Here is a 16,263-nt window from a genome sequence, read left to right as displayed (position 1 = left end):
CTAGCCAAAATCGACCATCAGAGGGGTCCGCGTCTCACAGGAGAGGGGCTGCCGCCGTAGCACCCCTTCCACACTCAATCAGTCTTTCGCAGGGATGTGGCTCAGGGGTGGACATGAGAATGGATTCAGAGGCCAGCAGCCTGGGCCAACCCCACACCTTGCAGACAGAGATCTGAGCCTTCTCGTGGCTGCCATATGAGGCAGTCAGGAAGGGAGGCTGGGCCACAGTGGAGAACCACAAAAAAGCACAAGGCATTAGGGGTAAATGATGGACCGATGCACAAGACTGATGGTGCTAAAATGATATCCCATAGCTCTCGTGGACATTCCTTCCACAACTTCCAGTGCGTTCGAACATCCTTTTTCTTCTGATTACTGGCCATTTCTATTTTGCAGTTTGTGACCAGCCTAATCATCTCCTCTATGTGTTTTCTGTTGAGATGCTAACGTATTTCTCGTTAATTTTCATGAACAATTTTTCTCTTAAAGTTACACATACCACATTGATATTTTCCCTGGTTGTTTGAAAACTCTTTAATCATGTAATGCCTATGAATTCTGGTCCACAAGCCCACGTATGCAAGATACACAACTAAATTTACTTTTCTATAAGTTAATTTCTTTTTTCAACCTCCTATTTTGGCCCAAATGTCGGAAGCGATCTGAGTAATTTGGGGAAGACCCTTCCCCCATCCTTTCTCTCAGCATTGCCTCTAAGTTCCTGGAGGTTACAGAGTGTCAAAATAGGGGTCAGGGCATCTGTCAGAGCTGTCTTTGCTGATCCCTTAGTGTCTACTGACATCCTTATTTCCATCTGACTCTTGTCCATGCCCTACCATGATCTCCTCATTCAACTACAAGACTTCCAGGTCTTCAGACTTACTGCATCACTCTGTGCTCTCTTGGGTCTCCCCAGGAAATATGTTCATTGCTCCTTATGCCACACCACGGCTGGAGGAGGGCTGGGGGACTCACTTGCTTGGACACACCCAGTCCTAGACCCACCAGGGAAAGGGGATCCTGGGTTCTCGTTCCTTTCTTGGACTCAAGAAACATGGCTCAAAATGTCCCTGCTTCCGGATTCCCCAAGCTCATCTGCAGGTTCTCATGTCCCTCCACCGGTCTAAACTTACTTGCTTCCCCTCCATAGCCTTCCTCCTCCAGCCCCCAGAGTCCCTTGTTGGTTGGGGGTGGATCAAAGTCTTGTGGAAAGACTGGATGAGCAATCATGCACATTTTCTAAAACAACAGGCTGTGTCCTGAGGGTTTTTGGAAACCTCAAAACCAAGTATTGATTTCTTTGTCATTATTTCTGAAGACTGTCTGCCCCAGAGCATGGAGGGAAAGGACAGCAAGAGATACCTGGGAAAGAAATAGAGGTTGCTTTGCCCCGCTGCGCCCATGGTGCCTTTGGCAGGACAGATGTTTAAAGTATGCCTGCCTCAAAACAGTTCTGTATCTTTCTTTACAGTTCCTCCCATCTGCTTCTCTGCTTCAAAGCTTTTGACCACTTTGAAACCGGTAACCATACGCCAGGATTCTCTTCTGCCTGTCACGGTTTCATGTTACACGTAACTCACCAACATGCCAATCCATGAATTTGAGGTTGCGCCCTGCTCTTTCTGCTCCCCGCTAGCTGCTCCACTTTTGGGGTCTAAATCGCAGAGTCTCAGAATGGAACAGAGCCTCATGGGTTACCTGGTCCACCAACCACCCTGAGTAGGACTCCTCTCTGTGGCATCTCTCCAGTCATGGGGAGTTTACTACTTCAAAGTATCTTTATGTGACATCACTGATTGATAGAAAGCTTTCTTGTCCCCAGTCTGGCCCCCGCTGGTCCAGCTTCGGGCCAAGGGAGCCCCACGGTGTTCTCTGTCTGTGACAGTCCTCCTCACTCTGGAGATGGCATCGTGCCCACCCCATCCTCTAGTGAACAGCCTTGCTAGAGCTGGCCCCTTGATTCCCCAGGTCCGCTGCTCTACTTCCTGGCTGCGTCTTCTGCTGAATTAGTGGGGCCTGTCCACGTGCAACTGAGGCCGACACTGTGATCTCCTGATGTGCTTGGGCCAGCCCAGTACCAGGGCATGTGATCCTGACACACTGTCTTAGGAACGCAGCCTGCCAGTCTATCAATTTTCCAAGCCCCTGCTCATCTAATATCTGAGATCTTTGTTACATAAATTGAGGCCTCTCCCAGCCTGACCTGTACCTGCTGACCTTTTGTACTAAAATTCAGTGACAACGGAGATTAGTTCTGGAATTAGGCCGAGCTGGGCCAAATACAGGCTGCTCGGCCACTTACTTAACGCCAGAGAAGCCCTATAACCTTGGACAGCTTTCATAACCTCTGCCCGCGGGCCTCTCACTGCTGTGTCCTCTCCCGTTGCGGAGCACAGGCTCCGGACGCGCAGGCCCAGCGGCCATGGCTCACGGGCCCAGCCGCTCCGCGGCATGTGGAATCTTCCCGGACCGGGGCACGAACCCGTGTCCCCTGCATCGGCAGGCAGACTCTCAACCACTGCGCCACCAGGGAAGCCCTTGGAGACCTGATTTTTAAAGAGCAGTTACACTAGTACCTGTTCTTAAGGGCCATGGGAGGATTAAGAAATAATGTAGGGAATTCCCTGGCATTCCAGTGGTTAGGACTCTGAGCTCTCACTGCCAAGGGCCTGGGTTCAATCCCTGGTCAGGGACCTAAGATCCCACAACTGAAAAAAAAAAAAAGAAAGAAAGAAAGAAAAAAGAAATAATGTAAATTCTTACCATGTGCAGTTTATTGAGTGCAGTAAATGATGGCTATTCTTACTGTTATCAAGCATCTAAGACTATAGTGCTCATCTTAATTGGAAGAAAAAACCAACACGTGGCATCAATGATGGGCAATCTTGATTACACAGAGGGTAAGTGATGTTGATTCGAAGGGATTCATTGAAATGGAGGAGGAAGAGGTATCAATGTTAGGTAGTAGAGACTGAGGGTCAAGCCAATAGATTCAAGAAAATTACACAGGTCAACAGGAGAAACAAACAGACCAGAAAAAGGAAAAGGGGCAGCAGAATTGCAGGCCTCTTTGTCTCCTTGCAGCCATAGAGCAGAGACCAGAGCTCAGACCAGGTCTGCCCAAGCAGCAGCATAGTCCTGGCAAGGACTCAAGTCCCACCTTTGGGGAACCTGGCAGTGAGGGCCCCTCCTTAGGATAATGATGCCAACCTGGGCTGGTCAGCACAGGTGGGGGTGGGTTGTGCATGATGGCTAACCTGGACTTCCTTGGCAAGCTCTTGAGTCCTGCCGGTGGCTCCTTTTCTTGCTGACTCTGGGCAGGGACTGCGTGAATAAACTCTGTGCCCGTGTTTATACATTGCTCACCTGTGCTAGCGGACGCCACCCCTGCAGGGCTGAAAGCCAATGGTAGATTCTCTAGGGCAAGAAGGCCCAGCCAGTGGGGGGACAGCACAAGCTTTGAAGTCAGCGAGACCTGGGGTCAGACCCTGTTCAGCCACCTGTTATCCATGTGGCCTTGAGTAAGTCATTGGCTCCCCGCTCAGGCGTGGAGCTCTCACCACCACGTGGGGACAGAAGCCTCTCCCTTGCGGAGTTATCACAAGGACTAGATGAGATTTCAGGTCTAAATCACCAAGCACAGTGTCAGGCCAGCTGGAAGAAGGGCTGCATGGAAGGGATGGTATCTGGCATAATTCACCTAAGAGATGCCACTTGCAGCCCACCAACTCCTGAAGGAAGACACACAGCCAAGGGGAACTGGGAAGAATTCCAGTCTCCACTTCACACTAGTGTGACCTTGGAGAAATCGTTTACCCTCTCTGGACGCCTATTCCTTCATTTGTCAGACAGGGATAATCCCCGATTTCCAGGTTCCTCCTGAGGATTGGGTTCCTCCTGAGGTTCCTCCTCCTTCCTAGACACGGCGTCTAGGAAGTGCTTAGTTCAGAGCCCAGCACGGAGTCATCAAGTGAGGTACCGTTCCTTCCCCGAGGCCACCGGCTGCCCTGGCTAAACCGTAGCTCAGGCCCTCTCGCCGAGGGCTTCCTCCCAACTCCCTCTTTCTCTCAGGCTTCAGGCATTCTCCTTCAGAGGAGTGAGACAGAAACAGCAGCCCTGGGAATTCCCTGGTGGTCCAGTGTTAGGACTCCATGCTCTCACTGCCAAGGGCCCAGGTTTGATCCCTGGTTGGGGAACGAAGACCCCACAAGCCGTGCAGCACAGCCCCCAAATTTTTTTAATTAAAAAAATACCAGGGCTTCCCTGGTGGCGCAGTGGTTGAGAGTCCGCCTGCCGATGCAGGGGACGTGGGTTCGTGCCCCAGTCCGGGAAGATCCCACGTGCCGCGGAGCGGCTGGGCCCATGAGCCATGGTCGCTGAACCTGCGCGTCCGGAACCTGTGCTCCACCACGGGAGAGGCCACAACAGTGAGAGCCCCGCGTACTGCAAAATAAATAAATAAATATATTAATTAATTTTAAAAAACCCCAAAAAACAAAACAGCAGCCCGGTCCACATCCTCACCAAGACCTGTCAGGCCTGTCTCTCAGGACCGGTTGTCCCTGACGGTGCCCGTGAGGTCTTTGCCAAGAGCTGCTGGTGACACAAGCCTGCTGAGATGGCAGGTCAGTGCTGGGCTGTGTGTGGAGCAATGGGGTCGGAGCTGGGCTTTAAAGGGCCCTGGCTGGGTGCAGGGTGCTACAGGTATTATCTGTCTATTAGTTATCTGTGCTGCATAGCACATGACCCAACACCGAGGGGCTTAAAGCAACAAGCATCTATTATGTCAGGCTTTCTGTGGGTCAGGTGTCTGGGCGTGGTTTAGCTGGGTGCCCTGGCTCAAGGTCTCTCGGGAGGTTGTAGTCAAGGCGCCAGCTGGGCGGCAGTCACCCCAGGGCTGCCCAGATCACAGTGGACAGTAGGTACACTCAGAAGCGTGTTTCCTCAGCTCCACTCTGTGACCAGGTGGCTGGGGGGTGAGCCCTGTCCTGCCCTGCTGGCTGCTCCCCAGGGGCCCACAGCAGCCTGGATTGTACAGGTGACCTTTATTATTTTTTTTTAATTAATTAATTTAGTTTTGGCTGCGTTGGGTCTTTGTTGCTGCGCACGGGCTTCTCACTGCGGTGGCTTCTCTTGTTGCAGAGCATGGGCTCTAGGCGCGTAGGCTTCAGCAGTTGTGGCGTGTGGGCTTCAGCAGTTTTGGCACGTGGGCTCACTAGTTGTGGCTTAGTTGCTCCGCGGCACATGGGAATCTTCCTGGGCCAGGGCTCGAACCTGTGTCCCCTACATCGGCAGGTGGATTCTTAACCACTGCGCCCACCGGGGAAGCCCTGCACAGGTGACCTTTAAAGCCCAGCTGGACTCTGAAGAGGAGTTTCTCCAGACCTCCCCCTTGAGGCCGCTCTCTGCTCACTGTGCCCACCACCACCCTGGGCCTTGAGAGAAACCTCCCCTGCCCACCTCTTCCTGACTCCCACAATGCTCTGCTTCAGACCATGCTCGGGACCAGACACACCCATGTTTCCTGGAAGCAGCAGAGGGAGGCTGATGCATTGAGAATGACTTCGAGAAGGCTGGGAAGGCCTCGGGGGAATTCCCCCAGAGAATGACGCGATCACGGTGGCCTGTTAGCAGGCTCTGGTTCACTTTTTGGGTTCTCACCCAAGAACCTCTCTTCTGGGCTCCCTGTCAGCTTCCCATGACAGATGCTCTCCTGGACCCCAGTCCCTCAGATGGAACCAAGATAAATGGAGTCCAAGGCCTCCTACCTAAGGCACATTGTCCCAGGGACAGACACTGGCATTGATCGTTCATGAAAACCCCACCCCATGACCACAGCAGGGTCTCCTTCACTCCCAGCCCCTCCTGGAAGGCTCTTCAGGACCCCTGTAACTTCATACCCTATGGCGACCACAACATTCACCCCTGCCCGGCACACAGGCAGCCTGGGAGAAGCCGGAGGTATTCTGTATCTGAGGGCAAGGCTCAGGCCCGGCATTTAGTAGGTGCTCTGAAAACATGTCTGCTGAGTGAATCTTGTAGAAAGGGCCCTGGCAAGTGTGAAGAGAGGGGTTTGACCACAGTTCCAGTACTTTGAGGCTGTGTGACCATGGGCAAGCTTCTGTCCCTCTCTGAGCTTCAGTTCTCTCATTTACAGAGTGGAGATCAGAGCTTATAAACTATTGGCTCAGAGGCCCTAGCTGGGTTGTAAATATGTTGTTTAGGGCTCATTCAGGGTTTAATTTTATTTTAAAATGAGTTCCCAACATTTAAAAGTTGGGAGATTTCCACTAAACATAATGTTTTTAGTTTTTATTGAAAAATGAAAAGATCTGGCTACACTGGACCCATTGTCCACATACAAAAATTGACTGGCCTGGGCAGGAGCTGCCCCTTTAATTGTGGTGTTTGGACACAGTCCCACGTCCACGTATTCTCTATAGCCTTGCCCAGCACACTTCACCCCAGTGTGTCTCTGCCTGGCCCCAACCGGTATATGAGTTTGCAACCCCTGGATGTCAGCATGTCCTGACTGTTCTTTGGCTCTGTGAGGCCTAAAGATGGCATTACAGGGTCCCTGAGTGATGAAATCCATTAACACCCTGGATAAGAAGCCACTCGGGCTGAGTGGAGAGAAACTGCCGTTTCTGAGGATGACACAGAGTCTATAAATAGCCATAGAGGCTGAGTGGTGACACCTACCCCATCTCACCTGGGGATGGGCATGTTTCAGTTCATGGCTCAGCCCAGAGACAGTCCTTGCTCCTGATGCCACTGAGGTCAGCACAGGTAGAAATGATTTCACAGCTGAGCCTGTGGGGAAGGTGGAATTTTCTCTGGTTCAGGCAAGAGGGAGTGATGATGTTTGATTTTTCAAAGAGGGTAGAAGGTGTAACATGGTGGGGATGAAGGATTGCACCATCCCTGTCTCCCCAGTACTACCCAACAATGTTAGACCTCAGCCTGGCCTTCAGGATTTTCTGTGATTGCCACGCCCCTTCCCCTGCCAAGCTTTCAGCTCATGGTCAATATTGTAGCCTTTCTTTGAAGATGACCTGTCCTCTCCTAGCTCTGGGCTGGCTTTGGCTTATTCCCCCTGTGGAATCTCCTCTCTGTATCTTTTTGTCTCTGCCCCTCAAATGCAGTTGTCTCCAGGCTGACCCCCTAGGCAGAAACAATTTCCCCTGTCCCCTGAGTTCCACAGTCCCCCAGCTAACTCAGTTTCTATCTTGTTGTGTCGTCTGTCCAAGGTTTGTCTCTCTTGCCCTCCCCACCCTGTCCCAATTACCAGCTCCTCAACGATAGTGACATATGCAAACCCTGATCCTGGAGTCAGACGGATTCCTCCCAGCTCCAGCACTCTGCCCTTGGGCAACTCACTCCCCAGCTCTTGGGGCCTTGCTTCCCTATCTGTGCAATGGAACTGCTTCCCAGGCTGCAGTGGAGAGCAGCCAAGCTAAGGGCTAGGCAAGGGCTTTGGGAACTAAAGTGGTTACATGAGTGAAAGCAGTTCTTCCCTGGGTTAGGGCTGCTCGTACTCCATTGGGTGGGAGATAAACTGAGGCCCTCCAGGAGCCGGCTTGAGAGACAATAGGGGACCACTCATATATTTGGCGTAGCTAAGGGCTATGTGAGCCAAGGGCCTGGAACTGATATGTGGGGTGATTCCTCTCTTCTTCTTTTGAATCTGCAGTATGCACTGATATAGGGGAGTATCTGCGAGATGTGCTGAGGACCCAGATGGGGCAGGGAGCAAGCCAGCTTCCTACTCAGGCCTGTTCTACTTCAGGGAACAATCACAAAAAAAGGAGAAGCCATTCCCCAGAACAGAGTGAGGGCCCGTCCTGGGCTGGGACCTGGGGAGCATCTGGGCTCCAGGATGCAGCTGGAGTATCATTGAGTGCAGGCCCCTCCTGGGCCAGGAATAGAGAAGGGGACTGTGGACTTCCAGAAAAGGGTCAAGCCAGCATTCTCATGAGGTTAAGACACTTTGACCCCTTGAATTGGCTTGGGTCAGCATTTTGCTTCCTGACCCCTTCCCAGGAGTCAATTCAGAGCCTGGGGCAGGTCAGTTTAGAGCTGGTCCCAGCTGAAGTCCACCTGATTCTAAGGCCCAGACCCCACCCTCTTCTCTGGCCCCTCAGAACTCTGAGGCCCTGCAGCTGAGGCCCATTACTGACTGAGCCCCAAACCCTGAGCAAAGACCATCTGGATGGGACTTCCCCGGTGGCACAGTGGTTAAGAATCCGCCTGCCAATGAAGGGGACACGGGTTCGAGCCTTGGTCCGGGAAGATCCCACATGCCATGGAGCAACTAAGCTCGTGGGCCACAACTACTGAGCCTGTGCTCTAGAGCCCGCAAGCCACAACTACTGAGCCCATGAGACACAATTACTGAGCCCACGTGCCACAACTACTGAAGCCCACGTGCCTAGAGCCCACGCTCTGCAACAAGAGAAGCCACCGCAATGAGAAGCCCACGCACCACGACAGAGTAGCCCCCGCTTGCCGCAACTGGAGAAAGCCAGCATGCATCAACAAAGACCTAATGCAGCCAAAAATAAAAATTAAAAAAAAAAATGACACATACACACACAAAAGAATCAGAGGTTTAAAAAAAAAAAGACCATCTAGACTCTGTCCCTCACTGATGCTCATGGCACAGTACTTAACAGCTGACAAAGTCCTCTCTCTCTTCATTTTATCCTTGGAACAGACCTGGAAAACAAGCAAGGTAGGGATTAGCAACACCCCCTATTCTGTAGAGGGGAAACTGAGGCCCAGAAGGTCTGGGAGGACTGGCAGAGGCTGGCTGCGGAGACTCCAGGGTTCCCCTACCTCTAGGCAGTGCCTTCATCTCTCTGGGCCTCATTTGCACATACGGAGAGTGCAGGTGTTGGCTCGGATGCTCTCTCAAGTCCCCTGCCTGTCATTCATTTCCTGTGGGCCTCCCATGCCCCCAGGCTTCTGGGAAGCCCACCTCAGCACGTGGGGTAAATCCCCCTCACTGTGGTTTCTCCCGCTCAGTTCCCCTTCTCTTCCTGTCTTGCCTTCTGGCTTTTCCTTGGACTGGTCCCTGTGGTATGTTATCTGCAGGTGCAGTTTTGGGGTGAGTGGGGGTGGGAGGGGAGCTAGCAGCCGTCTGTCCTGGTTGCTGGGGATCAGGGCTGTCAGTGTATGGGGTAGGGGAGGAGGAGCCAGACCCAGTCCTGGTGGAGGACTGGGGGCCTGGTAAGAGCACGATAGGCCCAGGCTGAGTCTGGAAGAGGGACTGGTTTCTAGAAGCATCTGGAGACAAGCCCAGGATAGGACGAGGAGGCCGGTGGTCACCATGGGAGGTGCCTGCCTGCCACCTCTCGCTCTAATCCCGCTTCTCATCTCCACCTTTCTTTGACTGACTCTCAGTGACACGGTCTCTCCTGGTCCGCCTGTCTGTCTACAGGGCCTATGGGGCGAGGGGCAGCCGTACAAAAGTCTCAAACGTAGACTTTTGTTATATTCAACGAAAACATACGGATGCTCGTATTTTGGAGTTAACCACGTTTTAGCATTTTCCCCTTTTTTCATCTATTGGGACCCTCGCAAAATGGAACCGGCCTCCTTTTGCGAAGTCTTGTCTGCCCCTCAGGTCTCTGGCCCTGGTTGGGGTGTGTTCAGAAGACTTCACGCCCCCACCGCCCCACCGGCCGGGCTGCGCTGTCCGCTGGGGCCAGCAGGGGCCGCCCGCGGTCAGCCCGGAGGGGGCGGGATGGAGGCGGGGCCACGAGGCCGGCTGGGCCAATAAAGGCGGCTGCACGCCGCTGCGGCTAACTCCGCCCTTTGGGCGCCCGTGACCCTCGCTTCTGGAATCTCTGCTGGCCCGTGGCTCTCCTGCCCGGACCCGCACCCACGATGCTGGCGCTGCGCTGCGGCCCCCGTCTGCTCGGCCCCCTCTCCGGCCCGCGCTCCGCGCACCTGCGCCTACCCGCGGCCCGCGCTTGCAGCAGCGGCTCCCGAGACCCGTCCTCTTCCTCCCGGAACCCGCTCGTGTACCTGGACGTGGGCGCCGACGGGCAGCCGCTCGGCCGCGTGGTGCTGGAGGTGAGACCACCGGACAGGACCGTGCTGGACTGGGCGTGGGGGACGGTCGCGGAAGAGCTCTGGACCCCGGGCCGGCGCTGTGCCTGGCTCGCTGAGTGACCTTGCTTCCTGCTCCTGGGCTCTGGGCCTCAGTTTCCCCATCTCTAAGGAGGGGCATCAGATTGGTCTCTCCAGGCCTCCCCTCAGAACTTTGGACTAGTGGAGGCGGGAGGGAGGCCCCTGTGGAGGAGAAAGCTCAAGGTCAGATCGTAGGCTAGGAGGGCCCGCCCCGTTGACCGGGGTCGGGAGGGGCTCCGAGACTTAATGGGGCGGGATCCTAGGCCCGGAGCTTCGAGATGGGTTTCGGGGGCCTCCGGGGTCCGGGCGGCGGGCCTGGCTGGGCGCTCACACTGTGGCCCTTGCAGAAGGCGGAGCGGGCCCCAGCCTCGCCCTCGCCATTGGGCTCTCGGCATAGCAAAGGTGGTTTCAGGCCGCCTCCTCGCCCAGCAGGGCGGCTGGCCCGGCCTTGGGCTCCAGCCACCAGAGCAGGCATAGAGCTCCTGGAGTCGGGGCAGTGTGCTCGGAGCTCATCGCCACAACTCCATCCCCAGCCACCCTTCCGAGGTGACACTCTGCGTCTGCCCTGGCTCTTTGGGCCTTTTTGAAAAACAGAGCAAGAAACATACCTAGTAGTCCGGAAGGTAACAGAGGAGAAGCCTGGGTGTAGCCCTCAAGCCCATGTTGAACAAAGGGGCCTCAGTTAAGCTTCAGTTCACTCTTCTGGAAAATGGAGAAGACCTTTATTTTAAAGGTTCGGTGCCAGTGTGGCTCTTGCAGCTGGGAGGCAAGAGGCAGGCTTAGATGGGCCTCCAGCCTCCCCTTTCCCCGCCCCTCCTGCCTCTCTCTGAGCCTCGGTTTCCCATCTGCCCGTTGAGGAGCTTGGACTGGCTCCTCCCCAGGGCCCTCTCTCCAGGCCTTGAGTCTCTGATGCTTTGGGCCCAGCTGAAGTGGCTCTGCCAGTTCTGCCCCTAGAAGTAGTCCGGGATGGTGTTGGCATCTCTTCTGACAAGCTAGGAAATCGAGGCCGCCTCCTCCTCGCCTGGAGTTCAGGAAGCAGCTGGCAGAAACGATAGCTGCTTAGGTGGCCTCCCACGGAGGGCTGGGAGTGACAGGAATGTGCTTTCCCCCTCTCCTGGGCCGCCGTGCGGGTTGGGTCCCTCTTTCACCTGCCTCTGGACTGACCGTCTTGTCCCTCTTCTCTCCCCACAGCTGAAGGCAGATGTCGTCCCAAAGACGGCAGGTAAGTCAGGGCCCAGGGCCTTCTGAGTCCAGTCTGGATGGAAGAGAGAGGGGCAAGGCAAGGTGGGTGGGGTGGTGAGAGCAGTTGGGGCATGAGAACCGTGCCTAGATGGGAGTTCCACGTGTGGCTCAGCTGCTGAGTACCCTGGGGCAGCCACTGGTCCTCTCTGAGCCTTAGGGTCGGCCCCGCCCACCTGTGCAGTAGCAGCCTCTGAATCAGGAGAAGATACACATACATGTCCTCTGGGACAACTTCCTCCCTCCTGGTGCCCGACGGGGCAGGCTGGTGGGTTCGCAGCCCTTGCCTGGACTCCCTGCCCCGCTGACCCGGTGCTGGAACAGCCAGGAGCATGTGTTCCTGCCACAGTGCTCGGACACTGAAGTCAGGGCGCCAGATGACTTGTCCCAGGTCACACAGCCAGCGCAGACCCAGGGGCGGGGGTCTTTCCATGTCCCGGCGGGGCGTAGGTCGAGAGGGCGCCGGCTGGAACAAGTTGTGGCCCCTGGGTTGAGGCCTGGCCCTGCTGACCTGCCTCTTCCTTCAACCCTCAGAGAACTTCAGAGCCCTGTGCACCGGGGAGAAGGGCTTCGGCTACAAAGGCTCCACCTTTCACAGAGTGATTCCGTCCTTCATGTGCCAGGTAGCGGGGGCATCTCCCTGCCTTGGGTTCCTCTTCTCTAAATGGGAATAGTGACGGGGACGCCTCGGAGGATTCTCATGAGGAGTAACCAGTGTGCATGTGCCTGGAAAGTACTGAATGGAGGGCGGCTGCGGTCACTCGCTCGGCCTGTCCTCTTACTCCGAGAGACCGGAGCTTTTCCTGGCTGCCACAGAGCCTTCCCTGCCCCAGGAGTTAAGCAACAGGGCAGGCGGCCGGACGGGCCCTGCCTGGCGGGGTCGGGAGAGTGAAGCAGTGGAGGGAGAGCAGGCATCGGAGTGTGGATGTGCTCAGGGTTAGATCTGAAGGCTTTGGAGGACCAGCACATTCAGACAGTCTCTGCCCATGCCCCACAGTGTGTCCCACTGAGCACTTGGCATGGGAGATAAGGCTAGAGAGGAGGAGGAGGGAGGAGACTGGGCACAGACAAGAACACACAGGTCTGGACTTGGAGCCTCTCTCCAGAGAAGGGCATCTTTCCCGGTTAAATGAGTCTGTTCTTTAGTCATATGTTCTGCCTCTTTTCAAAAGCATTAGTCTTGCTGTGTCAGATGTTTTGCAGGTAGGTGTTGAAAGCGAGAACTTCCCCCAGGGCCAGGACGGGGCCAGGACCCGAGCTATGCTGGGGGTTGTCCTGTGTGAGGTCAGACCCTGCTAAGACAGGGGCTAGTGTCTGAGGCCAGCAAAACCTAGAGGCAGGGGCATGGATGTCATGACCTCTTTGAAGTCCTTTCAGCCTGGAATTCTCCTCCCCCCTTCCCTCCACCCCGACCTGGTGGCTGTCATCACATCGTGGTGAGTGGCAGTGGGTTGAATGTGACAAATTCAGGGAGGGGTGAGGGCTGTGGCTGTGAGACAGGCCTGGCCCCACCCCGTGGCTCTCAGCTGGGCGGCTCCCGGCTCTGCCCGAGGCTGTGGATGAAGCAGGAGCTGAAGTGCGTGTCCCAGCCGGGCTAGGGTCTTCCTTGGAACCACAGCAGGCAAGGGCAGAGACTCCAAAGCTGGAGGGCTCTCGGAGGCATGGGATGGTAGCACCGGGACGCCCAGGCCAGGGTTTGGAATCGTCCCTCTCTGGGGACACATTGGCATTTAAGGATGCTTCAGCCGGGCAGGTCAGGTCACCCGTGTCACCTGAGGATCCCACCTCAGGAAAACAGCAACATGACCATGGCCGGGGGCTGGGGCTCTGCTGCAGCTGGCAGCCCCTGGGCTCTTCTGGCCGTGGCTCGCATGGAAGCCTCAGGCGAGCTGAGAGGAATGACGCCAGCCCTGGCAGGGCTCTGTCCTGGGCCTGGTGAAGGGGAGATGCTGGGACAGGGAGGGGGACTCAGTGTGGGGAACTGGCTCTGCTGGCTGCTGCCGCTTCCCACAGACCACACTTGGGAATGAGGGTTCCTGGTTTTCTCCCTATTTACCCTCCAAGAGTTGTGGGTAGAAAATTCTAGGTCACTAAGAAGCATCTCAGAATGGCCGAGATGTTTTTAAGGATGATTTAAAAACTCGCTCAGACAAAAATGAATCATTCGGAAACCAGGGTAGTTATTGTGGCAGAAAATATCTAAGCTTTATCTTATTGTTGCTTATTTTCCTTAGTATTGTATTAGTCCTTCTATCGTTGGATGTTTTCTGACCTCTTTGCCTGAGGGCTTCCGGCTGGGTGGGCCCTGGGTGGGCTGGGGGCTGCGTCCTAGCGCTGGAATAGCACCCCTCTGCCAACTCTGGTGGCGACGTCTCAGCCGATGCTCTGTGCTCGCAGGCCGGGGACTTCACCAACCACAACGGCACAGGGGGGAGGTCCATCTACGGGAGCCGCTTTCCTGACGAGAACTTCAAACTGAAGCACAAGGGGCCAGGTGAGTGCAGGTCGCCAGTCCCGGGGCCATGTGCCCCGAGCTATGACCCTGCCGCTGCCATCCCAGCAGGCCTGGAGGCTGCAGCCTGATCGCCCCGTATGATTGCTCCATATCTGACGTTGCTCCTTCCTTCCTTCAATGCTCTGGGTGGGCTTGTTGGGTTTTCCTAGAGCTTTTTCATTCTGAGCTCTCAGTTTCAAAACCGAACCTTCCTTTGAGAACCTGGGGGAGAGAGCCTTTAAGCAAAACCCTAGCGTTGTGTCAGACCCAAGGCGCGACATGGGAAAGTCTAGAGTTCAGGGCTGGGGGTCCCGCTCCAGCTCTACCACTGAGAGCTTCCACGAGGCCCTTTTCTCTCGTGGCGGCAGAGGCGGACAGGCCCTGGGGAGCTGCGTCCTCTGGGCCCTGGTTCCCTCTTCTGAGCCCCAGGATCTTCCGGCTCAAGCATCTTTGATGTGGTTTTCCCCATCTGCTCATCTGGGTGACTCCCATGTGAGATGCCTCCTGGGGGCAGCCTGGTCATCCTGCTTGTGTTTGCAGGTGTCCTGTCCATGGCAAATGCAGGCCCCAACACTAACGGCTCCCAGTTCTTCATTTGCACCATAAAGACAGACTGGTGAGTTGCTTGCTCCTGGCTCCAGGCCCTCTGGGAAGATGGGGTGGCCTTGCAGCTGGAGGGGGAAAGCTAGTTTGAGGCTGGACTCTGCTGTGGGACAGTAAACCTCAACCAGGCTGTGTGTCTGTATGAGAGAAGGAGAAGGTTTGTGAAAGGATTGAGGGAGAATTTGGGTTATTCTTGTAACTGTCTTTTTTAAGCTTCCCATTGTTACCGTCAGATGGAGTTTTCTCAGTGTGTTCTGTGCACATGTGCGTGCGCACGCGTGCGCACACACACACACACACACACACACACACACACACAGAGGAAAGGATTCTTTTACCAAATATATTTGTGAAATGCTGCGGAACATACTAGGCCTCAAGATGGCCTGTGGCAGAAACCTGTTTTCTTGGTTTAACCCGCTATTTCCCTGGCTTACTTGACCTTGGAATGCACCTTGGAAAATGCTGCAGGAGACGTTTGGATATCACACCGGACTTCTCATCAGGCCTTAGCATGGGCCTGCAAATAGCTACCAGCCCCTTGTATTTTAGGGATGTTTCCCAAGTAAATTTTCCACTACCTAGTAAGTTTCTCTGCCCAAAGTCCCCTGTGTCCTAGCCCTGAGGCATCTCAGGGAGGTGAGGGGACAGCAGCTGGCCTGGAGCTAAGATTAAATAAAGCCCATTTCCAAGGACTTTAGGGAGACCTGGGTAGTGGGGGTTACTAGTGGTCTCTACCCTCCGAGCCAGAGGGCCGTGGATGTCAGGGTGGGCAGGTTGTTGCTGGCTCTGCCTGCCCTCCTGCCGTGGAGCCCCTGGTGGATCCTGAGGTGTAACCAGTTTGGGCCTTGCTGGCCCTGCCTTTTAGATTCTTGGGACTGTCTCGGATTGAGAGCTGCTTGGGACTCGCATCGGTTCACCACACGTATTATCTTGGCTCTCACCTCAGAATTTATGACTGTTAAGATAGTTCCATTTACACAGACCTCTTATTTCTTCAGAGTAGTTCGATATCCCTTTATCTCCCTGTGCAGAACGAGAATAATTCGCTTTTTGTAGGTGAGGTTCCCAGGCTTCAGGTGAAGTGGTCTGGGATTAGGTCACACAGCAGGCGAGGCAGAACGTAGCCTGGGAGGGGGCCGTCCTCTGATGCGTTCTGGGGGGCTCAGCAAGGCTCGATACCCGAGCTGTGAGAGGCGGGGCCAGCTTTTCGGTGTGGGTTCCTTTCAGAACTGCTGTTTTTGGTAAGTAGTCCCGTGACCAAGGGGCTGTGACCCTGGGCGACACTGCACCACCCTCGCTTCTGCTTACCTGGCTCACCTCTCCTCGCAGGCTGGATGGCAAACATGTTGTGTTTGGCCATGTCAAAGAGGGCATGGATGTCGTGAAGAAAATAGAATCTTTCGGCTCCAAGAGTGGGAAGACATCCAAGAAGATTGTCATCACGGACTGTGGCCAGGTGAGCTAACCCGCCACGGCCAGGGCTCTAGGCCAGCGGCAGCTGCAGGCAACAGGGAGTTGACTCACCCAGGCGGCCGCCTCGGGCTCCCAGCGCAGGGGCCCCTTGGAGTTGCCTGTGCTCCCTCCACCTTCTCTGTGCTTCCGGAAGGCCTCTCAGGAATGTCAGACCTCACAGGACCCACCGGGCTGCTTCCCCAGTGCCTGATCTTCCCCAGCGCCCTGTTTCTGGACACCCATCACGGACACTGTGTCACTGCTCCTCGTCTGGCGTCTCCTGTGATCACCTGGCCCAAGTTCACCTGTGCCTTGGACGTTGAGGGTGGTGATGG

At 55.3% G+C, this 16,263-nt stretch overlaps 1 protein-coding gene and 1 long non-coding RNA gene across 2 annotated transcripts; one reads left to right on the top strand and one right to left on the bottom strand.

Annotated features, from left to right (window-relative positions):
* Positions 1-8,529: 8,529 nt before the first annotated feature.
* On the bottom strand, positions 8,530-11,022 carry LOC132439902 (uncharacterized). Its single transcript, XR_009522456.1, has 3 exons — positions 10,746-11,022; positions 10,033-10,299; positions 8,530-8,718 (listed from the first exon to the last, which is right to left on the bottom strand). It is a non-coding gene; the product is annotated as an uncharacterized lncRNA (long non-coding RNA).
* PPIF (peptidylprolyl isomerase F) lies at positions 9,654-16,071 on the top strand. Its single transcript, XM_060034710.2, has 6 exons — positions 9,654-10,080; positions 11,329-11,359; positions 11,911-11,999; positions 13,774-13,870; positions 14,411-14,486; positions 15,806-16,071. The coding sequence occupies exons 1-6, from the start codon at positions 9,892-9,894 to the stop codon at positions 15,939-15,941; spliced, it is 618 nt and encodes a 205-aa protein (XP_059890693.1). The 5' UTR covers positions 9,654-9,891; the 3' UTR covers positions 15,942-16,071.
* The last annotated feature ends 192 nt before the right edge of the window (positions 16,072-16,263 follow it).

The sequence above is a fragment of the Delphinus delphis genome, chromosome 16, assembly GCF_949987515.2.
Source record: "Delphinus delphis chromosome 16, mDelDel1.2, whole genome shotgun sequence".
NCBI classification, from domain to species: Eukaryota; Metazoa; Chordata; class Mammalia; order Artiodactyla; family Delphinidae; genus Delphinus; species Delphinus delphis.
This window is presented reverse-complemented; position numbering and strand designations above follow the sequence as displayed.